This window comes from Bactrocera dorsalis, chromosome 1, assembly GCF_023373825.1.
Source record: "Bactrocera dorsalis isolate Fly_Bdor chromosome 1, ASM2337382v1, whole genome shotgun sequence".
Classification (NCBI taxonomy): Eukaryota; Metazoa; Arthropoda; class Insecta; order Diptera; family Tephritidae; genus Bactrocera; species Bactrocera dorsalis.
Genome location: NC_064303.1, coordinates 99437651 through 99461511, shown reverse-complemented (window position 1 = coordinate 99461511; position 23861 = coordinate 99437651). Strand labels below are relative to the sequence as shown.

Genomic DNA, 23861 nt, shown 5'->3' with positions numbered 1-23861 from the left:
CGCAGCAACTTGGACTAACGTATGAAGCGACTTGGCGCATTTTACGTCGCGATCTTAAATTGAAAGCGTACAAAATACAGTTGAACTGAAACCGCTCGATTTTCCCAAGCGACATCCTTTCGCTCTATGGGCTTTTGAAAAGTTCTAAAAATATACGAAATTTCGTTCAACGATGGGGCCCATATCTGGCTCAATAGATATAAAAACAAGCAAAAATGCCGTATTTGGGACGAACAGCAAACTTAAGAGATTCAAGACCTGCCATTTCATTCAGAAAACACAACGGTTTGGTGTGGTTTGTGGGTCGGTGGAATTATCGGTCCATAATTCTTCAAAAATGATGCCGGTAAGAACACAATTGTCAATAACGACCGTTATCACGCCATGATAACCGACTATTTCATACCTTAAACTGAACCTCGGGATCTCGGTGACATTTGGTTTCAACAAGACGACGCCACTGCCCACACAATGCATCAATCAATGGATTTATTGAGAGAACATTTCGGTGCGCAGAATATTTCAAGTTTTTGGCCGGTCGATTGGCCATCAAGATCGTATAATATGAAAGATTAGGCTTTTTCCTGTAAAGTCTAAAGTCTATGCGGACAATCCGCTTTGATTCAGACTTTGGAAAAAAACATCACGCGTGTCATTCGCCAGCTACCAGTAGAATCGAACGAGTCATCGAAAATTGGACTTAAGGGATGGACTATCTGAGACGTAGCCAACATTTGAAAGAGATAATCTTCAAAAAAGACATGTCAAAGAATGATGAAAAACATTCCCCATTAAATTTAAAGTTTCTGTGTTTTTTCTGCAAAAAAGTAGGGAACCTCGAAATGCATCACCCTTTATATCGCACATGACGCCACCATGCCACAAGCAGCTGCAATCGATTACAATACATAAAATCACAAAACAATTAGAGCCATCTGTGTATATAATATATTTTCCTGTAATTAATGCATTTCATCAACTTTTGGCGGATATTAATAGCTTGAGTCAAAATTCGCAAGCATGAAAGTTAAATGACTCACGAATTTTTGGGACGCATTTAAAAGCTTTCAATGTATGTATTATAAAATGTAATTCAACAAGCATGCATTAGGCGAAAACATTGACACGGCGCCAATGACAATGAGGCCCTGTCGTTATGGATGGAATGTAATTTTATTCTTTATACGCTGTAGAGGGTATATTAACTTTACTATAATGGTTGTAACACCTGGAAAGAAACGACGGACACCCTGTACTATAAAATATGTAGAAATGATCATTGTGGCAAGCTGAGTCGATTTAGTCATAGTTGTCTGTCTGTATATATGGGAACTAGTCCCTTGGTTTTTGAGATATAGATCCAGAATCGTCCTTTTCTCTCCAAGAAGTTGCTCATTTGTTGTAACCATCCCTATTAGACCTCTATAACATATGGCTGCCATATAAACTTAACGATCGGAATCAAGTCTTTGTATGGAAAACTTTTTCATTTGAGGAGATATTTTCAAGATATTTGGTAGGTACATATTATTATCTAATTTATTGGTGTAATCTCCGAAAAAATTGTTTAGATCAGATTGATATAGCATATAGCTGCCATACAAACTGGCCGATCAAAATTTAGTTCTTGTAAGCAAACTTGAACCTGTGAAGGGTATTAGAGCTTCAGCGCAGCCAAATTTAACGTTTTTTTTTCATTTTCAAATTAACTTTTTTAAAATTCAATAATTATTTTTGATAATTATGATAATTCTTTTTTTAAATTAACTTCAAATTTTACCGGTCGCATTGACCCAGTGTAAACACCCTACAATTTCGTAACTTAATCTGATAAGTAAAGAAATTATTATTCCTCAAATATATACTTCTTTTAAATATTATATAACATTTTTTATCTTATATAAAAATGATAAAGAGCAGACTGCAAATATTGTCAGAATTCACACTCTTTCCTCTTAGAACCGCTGACTCATGTAAACAGCAGTAGTGCATACAAATGCATGCCATTAATGTTCTGTGTTTTGTATGAATCGCAAATTAGCAAATTTTACATAAGCGAAATGCATTTGTTGTTTGAAAATTCACACTTTCTGTTTGTTTTTACACAATTTATTTTTAAGTTAAAAAAAGACTTGTTTTTGTTTACAATTATCGCCACTTTTGTGCACTATGTAAATTGGTAACAGCTCATGGATTGCACAACAGCTGCATTTAATTGTTAATTTCTTTTGCTTTTTTCACTAGCAAACTATTCGCCGAAAAACTATTTTCATTCTTAAATGTTTTTGTTGTAAGTTTTCGCACGCCAGCGAAATAATTTAAAGTATCTTAGGGGAATTTATCCGATTATTTTCACTTTTTTGTGTGGATATCGTCTGCTTAGTTCAATTTATAATAGTTGTATACGGTTTCGCACACTTTAGAGACTGCCGAATCGAAGAAACAACTGGTATAAATTCAATAGACTGGTATAAATAAAAGAGATATGGCGAATCTATTAAAATTGCTAAAATGTGTGTAAACCGAAAATTTAGAGTTCGTTAGAGCAGAGGTACGCGATTAAATTCTGTGTGAAACTCGGTAAATAACGACAGAGACGTTTGATAAAATCAGTCAGGCTTACCCAGTATGATCTCGAGACAAAGTCGGCGTCTCCTCGCCCAAAAAAGGGAAAAATTGTCAAATCCAAAGTGAAAACGATGCTTATATTGTCTCTTTTGACATCAAAGGCATCGTCCACGATGAATTTGTTCCTTCTGGATAAACCGTCAACGCCAAGTTTTACTTGGAAGTCCTTCAGAGACACAAACGAAGGGTCAATCGGGCCCCACAAGACATCGTAGCCGATTGGAAGTTGCACCACGACAACGCCCCGGCTCACACCACCTTTCTTGTGAACAGCTAACCAAGGCCGGCATCCCAACGCTTTCGCAACCACCCTACAACCCAAATATGGCCGCCGCACTTTTTTTGTTTCCTTGCCTGAAAAGGCCAATGCAAGGCAATCATTTTGACAGAGGGGATTCAAGCTATTCCGTAGAATGCCTTCCGACACGCCTTCAATGCTTAGAAATCCCACTGGCAGCGCTGCATCGACGCAGAAAGAGCCTATTTTGAAAGTTTTTGAAGAATTGTAAGGATTGGTTCAATATTTTTTTTTTTAATCGACTCAGTCCTATTGCTTTACCCTGTTGTTTCTCAGCTTTTGAGATATCAATTGGAAATTTTGCATCCATCCTTTTCTCAACTAAAATCTGCCCATTTGTCGGAACGGCCGATATCGTACTACAATAGCACATCGGAATAAAGAGCTTGTATGGAAAACTTTTTAATTTGCTGAGATATCTTCTCGAAATTTAGATGTGTTATTGCTTAATACAATGATGCAATCTCCGCAGATTTACAGTTCGGGGCATATAGCTGTCTAACAAACTGAAGGATCAAAGTTTTTGTAAGGAACTTGTTTTATTTGTGAAGGGTTTTATAGCTTCGTTGCAACCGAAGTTAAGGTTTTTCTTGTATTTAGCTCAGTTCAGATTTCTAATCTGGTTTTCAGAGACCATACTATTTCATGATGCCCCTAAATGTAGGCAATACGCAACTATTCTATTTTTTATGTGGACAGATTTAGATACTACGAGGGCTGCTATATATATTTCTGGCCTAATAATGAAAATAGGAATATTTATCAACGAAAATGGTTTTATTGTTTTTCAAAATATTTACCATCAAGATTTATACACTTTTGCATGCGCTCAAACCAATTTTCGAAGCACTTTTTCCACTCCGATTGAGACACCTCCAAAACATGGTTTTTGAATGCTTCAACAGCATCTTCTGGCGACGAAAATCGTTGACCACGCATTATTTTCTTGATGTGTGGGAATAAAAAGAAGTCATTGGGTGCCAAGTCAGGGCTGTACGGCGGATGACCCATCAATTCGACGTTTTGGCCGGTCAAAAAGGCGCTGGTTTGAGCCGATGTGTGAGAACTCGCATTGTCATGGTGCACAATGATTCGTCTTCTCTTGTTCGTTTTTCGAATTTCTCCGAAGACTTCAGGCAAACAAATGGTGGTGTACCACTCAGAATTGACCGTCCTACGTTGCTCAAGCGGAACAGTCGCCACGTGACCAGTTTTGCCGAAGAAACAGGCGACCATTTGCTTCGAAGTGCTTCTTCCACGAACAACTTTCGTTGGATTTGGCTCGTCTTGGAAGACCCACACGGTCGATTGCTGTTTTGTTTCGGGCTCATACGCATAGATCTATGATTCGTCACCTGTGACGATCTTATAAACGTCTTTTGAAGCACCGCGATCGTATTTTTTCAGCATTTCTTTACACCAATCCACACGAGCCTTTTTTTGAGCGATTGTCAAATTGTGCGGGATCCAACGAGAACAAACCTTTTTTACGGCCAGGTGTTCATGCAATATCGAATGTATGCTGGTGGGAGAAATGCATAGGCATGCCTCTATCTGAAGGTATGTTACATGACGGCCTTGCATTATCAGTTCACGTACGGCATCGATGTTTTCTGGCACAACGGAATTTGTCTTTGAGCGAGCGTCGGCAACGATTGAATTCGTTGTACCAGTTTTTCACAGTGCTATAGGATGGTGCTTCATAGCCATACAAAGATTTTAGTTCATCGATGCACTCTTGTCGAAAGTTGTGAAAAATGATCGCACGAAAATGTTCACGAGTTAATTCCATTTTTTGGCCGAGATGAATTTTTTAATTCCCTGTAAATAAAACAATTCACGATTAAATGACAAAACGTTCTGAGTGATGTTATGCTAAAAAATGTCAAACTTTCCAATGGAAATGTCAGATTGCACCTGGTAACACTTAGTGTTGCCTAGGCCAGAAATATATATAGCAGCCCTCGTATACATTGATATTGTAAATCAAATTAAATTATCTTAATTATGCATAATAGACTTGTTTATTACAATATACTCTGTATTAAGTCTAATCACACTTTGCAATCTGATAGCTAATAACAATTGTGGGTTGTGGTGCAGCACCGCCGACTAACAATAGCCAAGCGACAAGTCAAGTTCATAGCTATACTTCTGTCAATTCAGTGCAAATAGCTTACACAGCAGCTCTGTACATACATAAGATGTATGTATGCATATAATGCTGAAAGCGCATTTACAAGTGCGCCATAGAAATATCACATTCCACTTTTATGTATAATTTAGCTATGTACATACATATGTAGATTTTTTCCTATAATTTTACTGCAATGCATTGTTCCACAATTGGCTGGGCAGTTGCTGCAACGATAACGATGTGATTGATTGCCAATGCATTTAATTTGTCATATATACATGCATATATGTATCAAATTAACTGACGTCACAAATCGTATGATTTATTGAAATATAATAAAATTGTGAAAAAGTGCTATAATCAATTAATCGCAGTCAATGGAAACTCGCAAAAAATTGCATACATATATGTAATATTTAGTCTATAGTGAGTGCCGACTCATGTGACTTGTTGTTGTTTTTAAAAATTTCGAATTAAAACATGTGTTTTTCAAACGTCTCGCAGTTTATATTACTTGCATGCGTTGTACAATAAACTGTCTGACAACACGATTTCTACATCACATTTCGGTACTGTTATTTTTGTATACTTTTTTTTATTTTAATTTCTTTATTTTTGTCTCAAAAATTTCACAATAAAATCCCATATTTTCACGCCAGCTTACGTCAAACTGTATACGTCTCTGTATGTCCGTCTGTCTGCTGTTCTATTTCCAGACTTGGCTTGACGACCGGAGCCGTTATTGGCCTGTGACCGAGCTTTCGAAAGATTTCAGTCAATTATGCCGGTATTTGTTCCTTAAATGCCGTTATCACTAAACGTCAAACCGGTTTGACATTTTGAGGTTATCTGTAGCCGTCCGTTGTCACCCCAGGCAAAACCGGTTTGAGTCGGTTTGTGGTTGGTTTTACATTTTGTTTTGATTTGGTGTTTTATTTTTCTTTATTAAAACAAAACAAAAAAAAAAACGTGTGCGAATGAGGCACGTCAGTTCGTTCCTCTCTTGTTCGATTTTCCCCCACTCCGTTAGGGATGAGTGAGTGATGGTGATAATGTATGCTTTATTTTGCCTTATATTTGTTATTAAACTGTCTATATTGATTTTAAATATAATTTTATTTATTATTTTTGTCTCAATTATAAATTCATTTATGTATGTATTTTTTGTTGTATATAATATATAAATTATTATTATTATTTCTTATTTATTTTTTATTTTCCGTTTTCCATTTTAATAATTTTTTTTAATTTTACTTTTTAATTTTTTTTTGCGTTATCATTAGTATAAGTTTTCTAGCCTTGCTTGATGCTCTTTTTATATATGTACGTATACATTTATGTATGCATGTATTACATAATACTTTATATTTTTATTATTTTTACATCATACTGTTATGGTTTATGACTTCTTTCGACTGTTATGACTTTAACTTTTCCTTTTACTTTCTGTTTTCCACTTCTTTATGGTACTATTTGCTTACTGGCACTAGAACTTTCTATTTGCTATCGACCAAACTATGCAATTCTGTATTAATTTAGATAAGCGGGTTGAAAGTATAAATAAACTACTTTTGTTGACTTTACAAAACTAATTAAATTCATTCATGCGCACAGTGGTCGGTTGCACATCTGAAGAAAGGATAGATGATAAATTATAATTGTTTAGTTTGTTTTTAGGCAGGATAAAACTGAACTATAAATAATTTTGGATTTCTCGAACAAAATTTTAATTATTAAATTTAATTACAATAGATTATAGATATATGTAGATTATTGGGTCGTTGACTATGTAAGTTTTGTGTAAACCATTTAATGAAAGTATATATTTTCAATTTTGATCCAATACCTTTTGGCATCCTTTGGGCAAGAGATTGACCACGCTCATAAAATGTTTATCCATGCAGGCAAAAACCTAACCTGTTCCCTGTAGCGGAAACGGCAGTTTGCGCAAGAGACTGTGGCCATGTGGAGTTTGATCATTTTCTTAAACCTTGCGAAGCAGCTTGGCATGGTGTGGGCATCCACTGCACTGCATGGTCTGTCCCCATCAACTTGGACGCAGCCACATAGCTAGCTAGTTCGTCGGTCAGCTCATTGTCGGCTAATCCTTTATTCCTCGGCACACAGATTAGGGGTACTGCGGCTCAGCTTTCCTATAAACGCCACCCCTCCGCACAGTTACAGTGTAGCAACAACCCACTGAGTTGCATTCCAGTTTCAGCTCGATTTCAATTCGATTAAGAATTAATCTGGTAAAATAAGAATTTTTGCTTTTTTTATATTTTAATTTAAAATTTGTGCTATAAAAATGATATTAAAAAGTTGCTATAAAAGGTTCAAATTACAGCATACATACAGTACTTGTCCAATAAATTACGAACGACAGCAAAAAAAAGAAAATATATATATATATATATGGCGACAAAATATTGAATATGATTCAATACAAAAATATAATAATTTAAGTTTAATGTATATAGCATATAAAAAATAATTTTTTTCTAAAATAAGCCAAATATTTATGTTTTTATTAATGATTAAAGTTAGAACTATTTTTTTCTTCGTTCGTAATTTATTGGACAAGTACTGTATGTATATTGTCATATCATAAACATTATGATCAAAATATATACCTTTACTAACTTTATTCGTCGATGAAATCGCAGTCTTGCAGAGTTATTCAATATCTTCAAATCATGCTTTAAAATGTGACCTATAAAAATTATCATGCTATGAAAAGTTAATATAAAAAATTTAAATTATAGCGTACATATATTTTAACATTATGCTTCTTTAGGTTACAATATACATATGTGTGCTATAATTTCCACTTATGGTAACTTTTTTATAGCATGGTAATGCTTCATAAAAATGGTGATCATAAAATATTCCCATATTAGCTTTATTCGTACGACTATCTGCGATACTTCAAAATTTATGCTATAAAAATTATAATGCTATAAAAGAGTTACTATAAAAATTTATAATTATAGCATACTTATATTATAATATAAAATAGCATACAAGAGTGTAATGCATCATAAAAAAGTTGCTATAAAAATTTATGTTTTTATATTTTAAATTATAGCGTCTCAGTAATTCTTCGCAGCATTTTTTTTTGTCTACATAATTTTCTAGTAGAAATATAGTATAAAATTATAAAATTAAAATTATGAGATATTACTCCCTTACTGTTTTTTTTGCTGTTGCATAACGTGTCTATAATTTTGCTGTCAAAATAAATGATTTCTGTTGTTATTATCCAAACGTCAACATTCCATAACAGAGATGTTAAAATTAAAAATGAAATAATTAAATATCTAGACATTTTTGTAAATAATTCAGAACTGCGAAAGATAAACTGCAAATGGCAAACTAAGCACTTATTTGCGGTTCTGCTCGACAAAATGCTATTTGTTCCTTCGCCTGGCGCTCAAATACGTCGGTGATGACGGGACGCACGTCAGTTGCGCTTGGTTATTTATAAAGACATTTTTAAAAGCAAATCAAATAAAAATTGACAATGTCTTCCTGCCAACAAACGAGAATTTAAACGTAATTTGTCAGATGGCGTGACGCTCAAGCGTTACATGTATATTTGTATTTGTATATTTTTCATGTACATAACCAAGCCTCCTGTTTATTTTTCAAGACTTGCATCAAAATCAATTGTGTTTCCTATGCGCTTGCTTCATTCATTCGCTGATTGTCGCAAATATGCTTACAATACATACATACATTCATATATATATGTTTAATAGTATTGATATTTTTATATATATTATGTATATGTATACTTATAATGCTATAATAATTATTTTTTCTGCTTTTTTTCCAGAACTGCTGGCACAGTTGGTGCTGTCGTCACATGTCCCTTGGAAGTGGTTAAGACACGCTTACAAAGTTCCAATGCTTTTCTCGGACCCACACGTCTCGAACCGCCAGGCTCCACCAATGGCGCTAGCGAATTGCTACGACCCGAACAGCGTCGTAAATTGAGCACAACCATTTTGCGTAAGAGGTCACAGCCACAGGTGATTGGGGGTGTGCGTAGGGTAGTACCAATTTTATGCCAATTTTCAATATTTTCATAATTTTTTCGTAGCAAAAATTTAACAATTATTGTTATTTTTGTAAAATAATATTTAATTTATGTTTTTAAACTCATTTTGTTGACTACAGATCATGGCTATTTCACATTGCGGCATCTCATCCACCTCCACAAAGTCAATGAGCATCATGCAGTGCTTGAGGTAGGTATAAAGTATAATATATTTTTTTTTTGTTGCATCTAACATGTCTAAAATGTTTAAAATAACTTTTTTATTTTAATTATTCCAGGTACATAGTACAAAATGAGGGCCCACGCGCACTTTTCAAAGGTCTGGGCCCAAATCTCGTTGGCGTAGCGCCATCACGTGCGGTATATTTTTGCACCTACTCACAGACAAAGAATTTTTTGAATAATTTAAGGTGAGTTTCCGATTTTATTTTTGTTTTTTTCCGAATTGAAACGGCAGCTTTATAAATATAACTGTTTGAAAATATATTTTTTGCACTATGCAAGTTATATAATTCTGGTCAAGTAGAAAAAATTGCATACGCAGCATTTATAAATAACTCCTGAATAATGTATTTTGGCTTATAACTTAAAATATTTTAATATTATTGACCAATATACGAAACAAAAATTTGAAAAAAATAATGAAATAAATATATTTTGAAATCTTAATGAAATAAAATACCATTTTTGTTATGGATTTAGTACCACTTGTCAATAAAAATTTCCCAGTTCCCGTAATGCAAGCTGCTGAAGGCTTTCGTTTGCGTTTTCTAAATATTTATGCAACTTCTGCTTATTAAACCGTTTAATAATAAAGCAAAATATACGCAGTTTTGTTCTACTGGACTAGTACTAAAACAATTTCACGTATTCGAAATACATAAATTATTGGCCGAAAATGTTAGGAAAATAAAAATATTTAATCGATAGACAATAATGCAGAAAAATGCCTCGAACATTTGGTGACCAGTTGAAATTCACTGCGGAGCACCAATTTGCGTCCATACTTTTAAAAGGTGCACTCGATCCGTTAATTTACTAAGTCGACAAAAGCTGCTCGCTCGTTTACGTAGGTCCAAATATCATGATAAATAATACTATCGTCGCCACTTCTATTAATGTATCTCTTCAAGAATGCAGTATGGCGTGTGGGTCACGTTCTCACGAAAACACCTCTCTCTCACCGCTTTTGATCTATGCACAGTTTTTTAGCGATTCACTAATTTTACCACTGGTAAAAGTTGCTTATTACAAACAAATTTAATAACACAATTAACAAAAATATTATTTTCGCACAATTTTGTTGCAGTTACATACAAACAGAGTCACCGCAAGTGCACATCTTGAGTGCAGCCAGCGCTGGTTTCGTCTCCTCCACACTAACGAATCCCATTTGGTTTGTAAAGACGCGCCTGCAGCTAGACTACAATTCCAAAGTGCAAATGACGGTGCGAGAATGCATCAATCGAGTGTATGCACAAGGCGGCATTGCCGGTTTCTACAAAGGCATTACAGCCAGCTATTTTGGCATCTGCGAGACAATGATACACTTTGTCATTTACGAGTTTATCAAATCGAAACTGGTAAGCGGGCGCGCTAATAAAATCTAAATAATAAATTTTTGCTAATATAGTTGTTTCGTTTTTACAGCTTGAAATGCGCAACTCACGTCACGAAGATGTTAAATCATCGAAGGACTTTCTGGAATTCATGATGGCTGGTGCCGTTTCAAAGACTGTAGCATCCTGTATTGCGTATCCACATGAGGTGGCACGCACAAGACTGCGTGAGGAGGGCAATAAATATAATACATTTTTCCAAACATTGCAGACTGTGTGGAAAGAGGAGGGTAGAGCTGGACTTTATCGGTAAGTTGAAGAACTAAACACGCAAAATGTTTATAATTAATTAATAGAAGAATTAGTAGTGAGTGTTGTTGTTATTGTTGGTTTTGTAGTTACAGAAAATATTCGGCAATTAATTTTGAGGAATTACACTGAGTTTTCGGTACTTCATCGCATTTAAATCCGGCTCTATGCCTGTTACGTAGAAACGATTGGCGTGGCGATAATATTCTAAGTTTTTTTCGAATTCTGGTAACGCAGGATTTTCACGAAGTTTAAAACACCCTGAAGGAGATATTATAGAATATATATACATACATACATATATGTAAAATATAATAAATAAGTCGCTTTGTTGTTCTTCAGACGGCTAATTGTTATTCGAACTTCTTCATGGTTGGGCAATGGAATGTCTGCTCCATCGTCATCGATGGGGGCATCAGGTTCACCATCTCATGGTGTTATGCTTTCACTTCCCTACAGCAGGCTGGAGAAGTGTTCGTAATTTCAATATGCTCTGGGCATCAGTCACTAGACCACCTCCAGGGGTTCTACAAGAGTATGCTGCGGTCTTGAAACCTTCTGTTAGTCACTGTATCTTTTCGTAGAATTTTGGAGCATTACCCTGTCGACCAGCTTGTCAACCTCTTCATACTCACACATTTCGGTCTCTTTCCTCGTCAACTCTCGGTATCTATCCCATCCGGCACAGGTTGTGGTCGATTGTAACGTTCCGAAGTAGGCAGTTTGTGTTTTAACACTTAGCATTTAGCTGTCATTAAACCCCATCAAAATTAAGATGCATTTCTTCATAAAAGCTATATTTCCAACGTCAAATTGCAAATAAAATTCTCCAACAACTGACCTCGACTGCTAATATTCATAATTGCAAGAAATGAAATGCTTTCTCTGTCAGCATTGCAGTGCTCTTACGTACATACATACATATGTATGTATTTCAAATATTCTAATTGTACAATTACATACACAATACGCTTACACTAATTGACCGAGCACACTGTAGCCACTTGTATGAGTCGTTGTAGTGTCTATTTTTAATTTGCTTATCTCAATGAAATATAAGGCAAAATCTTCATACCTACACACACACACACATGTATATAGTACATACATGTTGGCGCTACTTCACACCGTCTGTCAAATTCTTTTATGTCCCTTGGTGATTTATTTGTTTAGATTTTTTTTATTGTTGCCTAATGACGCATTAGACTTTTACTCGCCATGAAGTACAATATTCTAGCAAAGTCTATTTCTTTTTTAATTTTTTTATACTATATTTCTTCAGCTTGTTTGCTAAATTACAATAGACTTTAAGTAATCGTTTAAATAAAAGCGCAAAAATGCATTTGACGCGTAGAAAATCGCGCACACAATTTGCACTGGCTTTTATGAACACCCTGTGGAATTTCGCCAACCTTAAATGAGCTTGTTTATTAGTTATGCAAATAGCAGTAACTCGTGAATTATTTTAATATTACTTTTTTTTTCTTAAATCTAATCAACTTTCCACTCTGGTTTTTCTATTTTTTTTTTTGTTAGGTGTTAAAGTTCTAACGATTTCATAAGCTTTAAAAATAGATTTCAAAAGAGTCTGCGTTAATAGAGATAATTTCACAAACTAAAAACTACTTATTGAGGCTTTAAAGTTCATTAAAAGTAAGCAATATATATTAAGGCAGAAAAGCACCCGGAAATTGTAATTAAATTCGCGGATAAAAATATCGAACAAAGAATTTGTCTCAAATTTTGTATTTCTAACCGAATTTCGTGTGTGGAATCGTTGCGAATGTTGAAAAACTTACTTACAATGATTTAGTTTTACCAAAAAGACAAGCCCAAGCCTTCGAGTGGTACAAAACCTTCAGGGACGGTCGAGAAATCGTTGAAGACTTGACTCGTTTTGTACGAACTTTGACCTCTTCAACTGATGAAAATATTAAAAAAGTTAGAGATATGGCAAGTGTTAGAGAGATGTCAAGAGAGTTCGACCATCGCTCGCGAGTCTGTTCGAATAATTTTGTTTTGATATTTTGGGTATGAAGCGCGTTCTGCTCGACTAGTACCAATAAAGCTGAATTTTTTTCAAAACGATTGAGAACAGATTTCTCTCCATCGCACTATATTAATTTTACGCCGAAATCAAAATCGGTGTCTACTTTATCTATTTGCATCCTGAATGTACATATGTTATTAAACTCACGTTTGAGCGCAGAAAAAAATGTTGCCTACATTTAGGCAAAACGTTGTTTAATAACGCGTTTGTTATAGGTTTTTATACAGTTAGAAGGCCGAATGATTTTTCCAGAATTTTTTCTAAGAAAACAAAAATTTCTACACATATAATGGTGTCTTTTAACTATATTTTAAGACTTAGTATTAGTAAAAATATTTACGAGGAAAAAAACTACAGCTGATCTCCGGGGAGCTCCTCTCGGAGATCAGCTGTGAGCACTACATCTTTGAACTGAATCATATGAAATTAAAACACCAAACAGATTTTGTTAAAGTAATTTTAAATCCAGTAACTAATTGAGGGAATAAGCAAAAAAATGTTGACAAAATGGCGGCTTCTCAAAAAAAATTTCAAGTTTTGACCAAAATTTCGAACTTAGAATAATTTCGAACTTAGAATATCTTCGATTAATTACTAAAACATATAATAATTAAGAAGCTTGTGTTGAAATGTAAGACCAATCGGCTAACCCGTTTTCGACTTTAAAAACACCATTTTGAGAAAAACGCGTTTAAAGTTTGTAATGCACTTCCAGCACTCTGAAACGCCGGAACGATATGAAGTTTTCTGTGTGTACTCTTAAATATACATATGTATGTAAATTGAAAAAAACAAAAACCGATTTTTCGAAAATTCTAACTATATATAGAACCCCTTAAATAAATGAAATAAATGATAAAAATAATATAAAATTTACTAATCATGAAAAGTTGTATTCTTTCCGAAAATCGTAATAGCTTATATGCTCTCAAAAAATATTTTTTTTTTAATATTTTTTTTTATTTAATTTTTTTTTTATTTTTTTTAATATTGTTTTTTTAATTTTTTTTTTATATTTTTTTCATATAAATATTGTCACATTTTATAAGTAATTTAATTCATAAATATATACATAAATATTTAACCACAATTGAAGGCATTAATACATATTACTTGCATTATCTTATCTTTGCAGAGGCTTAGCGACACAATTGGTGCGACAAATACCTAACACAGCCATAATGATGGCCACCTACGAAGCAGTCGTCTATGTGTTAACGCGACGATTCAATAATAAAAGCAATGAATTCTACGACTTCTAGATTTGTTTTCGTTTATGGCTTGTAGCGTGATTAATTTGAGCGGCTATAAGTACAAAAACGCCAACACACATGCACACAACGCTAAAGCGTAAATAAAATGTGTGTATATGTGTTTGTGTGCGAATTAATGTGTGCATATAGTACAGGCGCGTGTGGTCAAGGAGACGTTGTTATTTAAAACATCTTAGCTACAAAGTTACTATGCAACTTTGTTGCTAAACAAATTATATAATAAAAAGGTGTGACAGTTGCAGCGCACTTCTAGGCGCTTATGAGTAGACGTTAGAAGACTGCAGAACGCTGTTATAAGAATTGTTACAATGCCGTTACCAAGGCGTACAACGAATTGAAAACTATTTTGAAATAGCTTTAAATGCTAGCAATCACACTAATTAATAGAATAGCATGTTGCAAAATGTGCGCAAAATTTTATGATTTCTTTTGTTTTTGTGCAGCAATTAAACAATCAATCAGTCAGTTAATAAACTACTTTTAAGCGTTATGGCAGGCCAACACTTGTAAAACACTTAATTTGTGCTCATAAAGTGAACTTAATAGTCCACGGCCTGGAGTGCCGCAGACATTGCTTTTGTGCAGCAAATTTATATTTGCAATATTTAATTTTTTTAAATTTTTGTTTTTGTTTTTTTTTTACTTATTATATATTGTTTGAACACAATTTTTGAATTTGTTGTGTTTAATATATTTTTTTTCTTCAGATCTATAGTGTAGGTCATGCGGCTATAATATAAATTTATATATTTATATGTATTATGCAACAAAAAAATCGCTAAACACACACACACAGACTCACCTTAGTGCACATATAAAAACTAATTGTAAAACAATTAAAAAACAAAAATTACGAAACCTTATTTATGTGTGTAAAAGTATGTACTTTGTACGCTTTAATGGTTAAAAACGTTATTTTAGTGTTAAGTAATTTAATTATTCCACTTAAAATGTTAACTATAAATTATTATTTTTATACTAAGTATTGATTGAAATGAAGCAAAATAATTGGTTGAACGTTGGTACACATTTTAGGCGCAGACATATTTATGTACATATGTCGTCATATTTATAGATAAACACGATAAACACTTGAAGTGCTATATTTAATATTTCCTACACACTCGTCGTTAAGTTTATAAGTCATATGCACTACAATTAATGCAAACAACTGCATATGTACTTGCTCATGCCATAAACATTTTAATTTGTTAAGCACATTTTGGTTAGCAAAATATTTGCTTTAATGCTAAATAATATATACTTGAAATAAGCATTAACTTTTATTTTTTGCTTTAGTTATTTTACTTGTAGATGAAATTGACCACGAACAGAAACAAACAAAAAACACAAACAAACATATTTTAACCAAATTCGGAATCGAAACAATGAATAAGGCTGCTCTATAGTTAGACTGCAAAGTAGCTCATATAAAATTGTTAAAACAAATAAAAAAAAATCTTATTAACTACTGAGTATACTATAAATATTTAATTGGCACAAAATAGTTGTAAAAAATAAGTACTAAATATAAGTTGCTGTGTAAATAGTATGTAGTCGCAAAGAGGTGTGATAAAATTTATGTTAGTTTTTTCAAGATGTCACATGAGCTGTAAGACTGCGTGGTATAGCGCCTAAAAGTAGATATGCACTTTAAATATTTGGAAACAAATAAATTATATGATACACAGTTGATTTGGCAAACTTGAACAAAAAATTAATGAAATTGCATTAAATGGTTCTCACTTAATTTGGCAAACTTAAACAAAAAAATTACCAAACATAAAAAATAAAAATAAATAAACACGTCAACATATTTATTGCAAATTAGCATACTTTTAGGCGCATACATTCTACGTGTCTGCATTAGTTGTCTTGTAAACTCATCGTCGTCCAAAAAGTCATTTACTATATATATGTATGTACATAAACGCATAACAAAACGTTAGCAAATATCGCAATGCCTTGTATAAAGTTAAGTTATATAAACAACAACAAATATATAATTATAATGCAAACATTATTAATAAAATTATTACAAAGTCCTTGAAGCACAACACTAGTGTTTGAAAACTCAAACTGCAACTTGAATTTCATATAAAAACACATACAAAAACATATATGCATATAAACAGAAATTCATAGATTGAAGTAATAAATATGTATTTATGCAATTATTATATTTTTTTTGGAACAAAATTTTAAATATTGTAGCGAAAAGCAAACGCTTGAACATATGTAAATTCCTTTTTGATTCTAATTGTTCAAAGTCATTTTGCGTCACTTTGCCACCGTTAGCGTAAGAGGATGTTCACATCGTCACCTAAAATGCAAATCAATGTATCATCAAAAAAATTGACATTGCGTGATTTATTGCTTACGATTCATTGCATCATACATATGTAAGATATAACCAATATATAAACCATTTTATAACCAAACTCTATTTTTGTTTCTGTTCTAAAATTTTTTTTTTGCATTTTAAGTGACGATTAATATTCAAAATATAAAAAATAAATTGTTGTACGCCGACACTTTGTCGTTAAGCTTGCGAGATTGCGATTTTACGTTAATTCTATTTTTGTGCGATGAAAGTTTAATGTTTTTGTAGCTGTTTAGTACAGATTTCCATATGTAATTACATAACATTAAGTATAAAAATAATTTACACACATATACATATATTTAAAAATATACACGTAAATATATCCATGTTACTTGTTTTAGTGTAGTAAGAGTTTTTCGATTTTGCTTTAAAGTAAACTTGGCTTAAAAACTATGGTAAACTGAATGAAATACTTAAAAATTAATTAATTATGTAAAAACATAAGTAAATATATAAAAATGTGAACGAGAAACACGAAAAAATATCTGTGAATTAATTTGTGAAATTGTTTATTTTACAATACATTACAACAACTGAAATGAAATAAAAGTTTTGTTTAAATAAAAACCTTTGAACTTTTATATTTTATTATTGTAGTTGAGAAAGGTTTGTACTGAGAAAACTATTTGAATTTGTTTAGGTAACCTTTTCTTGGACTATAGATCGCTCCAAATGTTGTGAGGAATTCTCCTCAAATAAGAAATATTCCCTTAAAAGAACTTTTTTCCTTTAATCATTCCATTTACACGGCCACTATAACCTATAGTGGTCCGATATCGGCGATTTTGGCACACAAACAGCTTCTTGGAGAGAAAAGAAGAGGAAGAAAGATTTTCAGATCGATATCTGAAAAACTAAGCGAGAGTTGGCATATACACAATCTATACAGATCGTCCCTACTTATTTTGTAAGATCTCTAATCTATCTTTCTTGCTGTTAGAAACTTTATGGTTTCTTTGTTAAGGGTATACAACTAAGTAACAGTTCATTTATTAAATAATTTTAATGATTTCTATTAATACGTATAATATTTTTTCTTAACTCTAAAAAAATATTTTTGTGTTATTTACCGTAAAATAATAAAATAAAGTAATTTACTTAAAATACCTACAATTCATATACATTTGACATTTCAATCGACTATTGCTTCCAGTGTAGTTGTCATGACTTCTGTGTGCAACTCTGCTTTTCTCTCATCTCTGATCGTACACTAATCGGGCAGAAGCAACAATTCATTGTTGATTGTCAATTTGCGTGCAATTTTTTTTATTGTTATTAGTGTTTATATATTTATTTTTAAACAAAATAGCTGCGATATTGTTGTGCAATTTTGAGACTACTTTGTGATTTCGTGCTACATAGATACAAGTGTAAATAAATGGACTAAAACATAAAATTGCTTGAAATACCAATGCGCAGAAGCAACAGGTCTGCATAGTACAATGACTACACAACGTAGGCAAACTTGCGCATCCATACGATCAGTAGGGCAATAAAAGGCATGCAGTTAACAGCAGCACAACAAAAACAACGCAAACAACATTAACTACTAACTCAATAACAATAGCAACATATATCAACTAATATTATTGCAGCGTATAAATTAGCCAAATTCTTCGGGAATCTAGCGTTAACGCTGTGGTGACGACGGCCACGCTAACCGCGAGACATCAGCCGCATATAGAAATATACTTGTAGCGGCGTTTGTTCGCGATAAGTTTGGAATAACATTAGCACAAGTATGCTTAAAACGAGACCTGGAGTTGTGGTTTGTTAAATTCCCGTTGTGCATAAATTCATTAGGAAATTGCATGTGCAAAAAGTGTGGTAGTGCTTCAAATCGTCTAACGATAAATGATGTGAGAGTATTGCAAGCATAGAAAATTACAGAAATATATTCTTTTATATAATATAAACAAAAGTTATTGAAAGTCAACGGCTTAACATTTGCAACCACAAGCACTTGCAATGCTAACGCTCCTCGGTGAATGTCATCTGTGGAGTGTACGCGATGAGTTGCGCATTAAATCAACCGACCTGGGTGCCTTCCGTTACACACGCAATCGTGAGGCACAGCAACAGAACGCTGAGCTAACAGCAATCGCCAAGCGTGATTACACTGAACGGCGTAATGGTGTGACGGTGCTTAAGAATAGCCGCAAGGCACCTGGACGGTTGAAGGATAACATTAAACGCTTGGAGGAATTACTGCGTAGCTATAAAATTGTGCATACCGAATGGCGTGATGCAGCGCAAGTGTTGCTGCTATTCGCCAACGGTATTATCACACACATATCTGTGGATCCTGCGACAGGTGACATATTGCGCATGGTCTATGAGAAGTACTTTGTTGGCAAGCTGGCGTCGGAAGTTATCACCGACGGTAAGTGTAGATGTACATACCATAGGCATGGAAATAAATGTGACAAACAGTTGTGCGGCGAATGTTTATCTGTGTGTATATACATATATTCTCTAATGCTGATAGTGTGGAGAAATTTGCATTTGCGCATACCCATGAGCATGCTGCGCGCATTCACACAGTTTCACATGCAATTAATGTTAATTAATTTCGCTACAACTTTGCTGTGTTTTGTTTGTTTTGCCTACGGTATTTCTGCATTACACTAGTAATACGTTTTATTGTCTCATGTTTTATCTCTGGTTTAGCATTTTTCACACGTACCCACATCGTCTTAGCCTATAATACGAATCAGTTGACGGTGGTGCATTTACAAAAACCGAACACACGTCTGCAAGGACCTGAGAAAATTAGTAATATGGATCCACGCATATTTCATGTGATAATACCAGGACCGTCAGAGCGTAAATTATCACGTCATCTAATTGTGAACAGTAGCGCGGATCTTTTTGTTATATGGACGAAATCTTCTCAGAACGAAGTTTATCCCTGGCGTCCAACAATACGTGATCAAGATAGGGCGAATATACATGTTTTCAAATTAAAGGGGTGAGTGTTAGTATGCAAGAAAGTTTGAAAATGTCACTGGCAAGTGCCGACACCGACACAGCATCCTCCAAAATTATATAACTCTGCTAAGCAGCTTTTCAGTAACAGTTCTCTTTTTTTCTATAGCATGCAGATAGAGTCCGTTTCATATTGTTGGTCTGAGAATGATCCGCTCTCCGTGGATTTTCTACGCTCCGCCGAAAGTCAAATTTTGACAGTAGAGCAAAAAGTATCGCGAAAAGGCGAAATTTCTGCTGAAGTATGTACCTATGAAATAAATGCTGGTAAAATGCAACGCGCCACAGTGACGTCAATAACAATGGGAACGCAAATATGTTGTCACGCCTTCAGTCCAGATCAAGAGAAACTATTCTTGGGTTCAATCGATCGAAAAATTTGTCTCCATGATCTAGTGCAGCAAGTTACCAAAGTCACAACGCGTATAGACATCGTAAGTAAACAAATATAACATATATAATTAAATACAATAGTATTTCATATACATTGCAGATACCCACGCAATGTGCTTGGCACTCGGATAGCAGTATTGTTATGGTAGCTAATGAGCGTGCGCAATTTCAATGTTTTGACCTTGCCCTCACGCCGGTAGGCAACCAATTGCAAAGCGAAGATGTCACACCGCTGAATTTATTGGATCTTTCACACTACTTCACCATACAACCGACATTGTTGCACATTGCATTTAGTCACAAGCCGGATTTGACGCAACGCTCTTTACGATATGGCCAAACCGATTGTTTGCTCTTATTGCACTTCGAACAAGGTCCGTTGGGTTGTTTGCGTTTTTTCGCTGGCGCCGGCATGCGTGGTGACATACACAATTCAGGCCTGACCGCCGATGTTTTGGTTGACAAATATCTAGCGCTGCATCAGCTGGAGAAAGCAGTGAATTTGTTAATGGCGATCAACTGGGAAACCTACGGCGCCATGTGTTTGATATCATTACACAAAATAGCTAATTACGTTTTCTTTCGTGGAGAGGCGAAACGCGCACGTGTAGAGCTGTTGGGAAAAGCGCTGAAGACATTCACCGATGAACTTTCCGAAGAAACAAAAGACGAGTTTAGCGATCAGGTGTTTGATTTGAAGAGACGTTTCTTCTTCTATCTGCTGCGGTAAGCCAGCATTAATAATGCATTTTAATGTATATTTAATCCAATTAATTATATATTATTTAGAAAACAAATGTATGCAGAGGCCTTTGAAGTTGCTGAAGATATTGAAGATTATGATCTCTTCATGGATTTATTCAATGAGACCAAATCGAATGTAAACTTGTTGGAATTCGCCACCGCCGCTTTCAGTCAGGCAGCGACTATACTGCACGAAGAGGAGGGGCACGGTGGCGCTGTGAACGTTGTTGCGAACGGCAATTTATGTACGAATGCCGATTATCGCTCAGAATCGGCCTGCTCACAATCAACATATTCCGACTTGCAGGTTGTGCAGCGCAGCAAGCTACAACATAACAAATACACAAAAGAACATTTAAAGAACTATGTGCCACCATTGCCATCATTTAAATCGAAAGTATTTAGTGCCGAAATGATAAAAATTAATATTCCAAAACCCGAGTTGCGCACGGAGAGTACGCAAGATGCAATACGTACACGTCCGCCACCACCACCGCCACCTTTGCCTTCGCTGCGCAGCTTGAAACTCTTACAAAGCACAACCAACACACCAACTATAAACAGCACGCTTGCTGAGCTGTCTATAAAAAGTGGCAGTGATTTCAATAATGTGGGCATTGGTAAGTATGAAAAACATTATTGTTGTAATCGCACACATAAAAATATTTTACTAATAATTCTAACTTTCTTTTGTAGCGCTGACCGCTGCCCCATCCGTCACACTTTTGCCGTGGCAACAACAATTGCCAGCCGATGCAATGGCACCAAACAGTATAAACGCACCCGCCGCCACAATGCTGCCACGGCTTACCACCGCTGGCAACAGTAGCAGTGCACACACACTATTAACCGTAAATTCAACGCACCTGCATACCAACACAACCAATTCGAATGTGATGCATCATGCCACACCGGTTGTGATCACTGATAATTCCTTGCCATTACAACAAAAACATATGCAACCGTTGCCACCAAGCGCGCTTGCGCCCACTTCAATTGCGTCCGTATCCGCGTTGCAGCCTGGTAATTATAAGCCGAAATATTATCAACATCCATTAGTTTCGGGCACAATACCACCAACTTTGGTTGTGACCACAAATAGTGAGGAACATCAAAAGCGTTTGTTGCAAAAGAAGCCAACGGCGTCAATACTATCGAATAGTTCAACACAACAACATAACGGTGCTAATTTAGTGAATGGTGGCAGTGGTGCAACGTATGCAAATGGCTTGAATAAAGAGTTGCCAAGTGGTGGTGGAAATGCACGCAATGCTGCGGGCGAAAAGAATAAAGTGAAGTTCTCGGACACGGTGCAGGTCGCCGTAGTGCCGGTGAGTGGTTGATTTCACTTTCAAAATATGACAACTAAAAAAAAATATTAAACATTTTCCATTGCAGGAGATCCCACGTAAAGAAAAACCACAATTGCCGAAACGTAATGGCTATTCGCGTCCCTTACCACGTAACATTACAAATCCGAAAAAGGAATTAGCAGATAGCTTGCCGTTATGTCATCCACATGATGAATATTTAAAAGATTTTAATCCGTTATCAGCAGGTATTTATATTTTAATTATATATATTGCGTTTCTAAAGCTGCTTCCATTGATTTCAGCCGATGAGTTACCACGTCCGCCGATAAGGTCCTCAAATCGTGATGAAACCTCAAAGTCACGCAAATCGAATAATACAACTCAGCCGGCTATTAAAGTGGTGCACTTTGGTGTTGTTTAAGTAAGCACATTTTTGCCAAAATTCGCTTTGACGCTAACGGTGCTATTCAGCATTACTTTAATAGAAGCTGTGCAGTTTAAACGTCCATTTATTCTATAAATATGTATGTAGGTTTAAGCTCTACACTCTTTGTGCCTTCTTGTAATAATTTTTCGTATACAAACACTTTGCTATAGATTTTGTTTTCAGAACATTTCGTTGCAGCATTTATATTGCCGTCCAGTAGGGAAAGCTTTAAATAGTACATTCCATTTAGATATTAGGCAGAGAATTTAGTATTTTTATTCACTTTAGTTTGTATAAATTAAGTGTTTGCTACAAATATATGCAAGTACGTTGTACCCTCCGTGTACAATTAAAACAAAACGCAAACATTTTTACAATTATTTCTTTTTGGGTCCACCCGGTCCGCCTGCTTGCATGCGTTCCAATTCGGCTTTTAGGTCTAACAAATCACGATCAGGCACATAGCGGCGCTCCTCAAACTCATCAGAGTGTTCTTGTACACTCAATTGCACACCTTCGGGCAAAGCGGCTTGCGCTATGCGTAAAAATATGGGATACACAGGTGCGTTTACATCGTTTATTTGCAGATTGCGTTCATACATTGTTAGCCTGTATTCGGCATCTACAACGGCGGAGTTAGGACGCAATCTTTGTACTTGTGTGGTTTGTGGTGGCAAAGCGTAACTAAAAATAATAATGTAATTTAGTATATTGTAATTTTAAATATTTTTATGCTTGCTCACCAATCGGAAACATCAATATCAAGGTATTCCGCAACACTATGCACGTAACGCTGGTAGCTCTCAAGTATTGGGAAATCATAACCTTTCATTTGCACGTTGAGACAGGAATATTGCGGAAATTTGGGTTTCAAGGACTGCACAATAAGCAGTTGGCGTTGGTAGTTTTTTAATATAGTTTTCTATTATTTAGTACTTTCAATTATTTACCTCTAAATAGTCCGGTTCATATACACTTCGTCCATCACTGTATTGCTGTGTTGAAGTTTTATTTAAGGAAGTAACAGCATTATTGCATAGCAGACGCGGCACAATTGGACTAAGCTGTGTAATATTAATAAAAAATTTGCAAATTGAATAATGCAAAATAAAGTGGATTTACCTTTCTTAGCATCTTGTTTTCCTACCGATTTCCACTTAGTTTTTATGTGACTTATTAAAGAGGTTATGTCATACAAATACTGCCAATTCCATTTATTTTACCCTAAAAACATATGGTAGTTGTTTACATGACATAAAAGGGGACAATGTGGAACAGCTGTTTTGTTTATT

The 23861-nt window shown here is 34.7% G+C and overlaps 3 protein-coding genes across 4 annotated transcripts in view; 2 read left to right on the top strand and 1 right to left on the bottom strand.

The window, feature by feature from the left end:
• The window catches only part of LOC105227805 (mitochondrial carrier protein Rim2), a 33183-nt gene extending 16389 nt beyond the window's left edge, over positions 1–16794 (top strand). Inside the window, exons 2-7 of one of the 2 annotated variants that reach the window (XM_011207323.4) lie at positions 8902–9097; positions 9246–9316; positions 9405–9536; positions 10436–10709; positions 10777–10994; positions 14180–16794. In XM_011207323.4, the coding sequence (XP_011205625.1) occupies positions 8902–9097; positions 9246–9316; positions 9405–9536; positions 10436–10709; positions 10777–10994; positions 14180–14306 (1018 nt within the window). In that variant the 3' untranslated portion in view covers positions 14307–16794. Of the gene's footprint in view, positions 1–8901; positions 9119–9245; positions 9317–9404; positions 9537–10435; positions 10710–10776; positions 10995–14179 lie in introns of both variants that reach the window. The other variant, XM_011207319.4, reaches the window with a different exon arrangement.
• Positions 16795–17894: 1100 nt separating this feature from the next.
• Positions 17895–22929, top strand: LOC105227803 (WD repeat-containing and planar cell polarity effector protein fritz). Its single transcript, XM_019990876.3, has 8 exons — positions 17895–19087; positions 19375–19675; positions 19802–20126; positions 20186–20811; positions 20875–21449; positions 21526–22160; positions 22228–22387; positions 22445–22929. Exons 1-8 carry the CDS (start codon positions 18673–18675, stop codon positions 22561–22563), a joined length of 3156 nt encoding a protein of 1051 aa, XP_019846435.2. The 5' UTR covers positions 17895–18672; the 3' UTR covers positions 22564–22929.
• On the bottom strand, positions 22815–23847 carry LOC105227804 (39S ribosomal protein L48, mitochondrial). Its single transcript, XM_011207318.4, has 4 exons — positions 23692–23847; positions 23520–23633; positions 23313–23446; positions 22815–23253 (listed from the first exon to the last, which is right to left on the bottom strand). Exons 1-4 carry the CDS (start codon positions 23701–23703, stop codon positions 22947–22949), a joined length of 567 nt encoding a protein of 188 aa, XP_011205620.2. The 5' UTR covers positions 23704–23847; the 3' UTR covers positions 22815–22946.
• Between the last annotated feature and the right edge of the window lie 14 nt (positions 23848–23861).

What these genes read in the sequence shown, in the direction of transcription:
- LOC105227803 (XM_019990876.3), top strand. Translation starts at nt 18,673, where the DNA reads ATGCTAACGCTCCTCGGTGAATGTCATCTGTGGAGTGTACGCGATGAG. An exon ending in TTCTTCTTCTATCTGCTGCG is followed by an intron (nt 20,812 to 20,874) that starts GTAAGCCAGCAT and finishes TATATTATTTAG; the next exon opens with AAAACAAATGTATGCAGAGG. An exon ending in TTTCAATAATGTGGGCATTG is followed by an intron (nt 21,450 to 21,525) that starts GTAAGTATGAAA and finishes TTTCTTTTGTAG; the next exon opens with CGCTGACCGCTGCCCCATCC.
- LOC105227804 (XM_011207318.4), bottom strand. An exon ending in ATGAACCGGACTATTTAGAG is followed by an intron (nt 23,447 to 23,519) that starts GTAAATAATTGA and finishes CTTATTGTGCAG; the next exon opens with TCCTTGAAACCCAAATTTCC. An exon ending in GATATTGATGTTTCCGATTG is followed by an intron (nt 23,254 to 23,312) that starts GTGAGCAAGCAT and finishes TATTATTTTTAG; the next exon opens with TTACGCTTTGCCACCACAAA.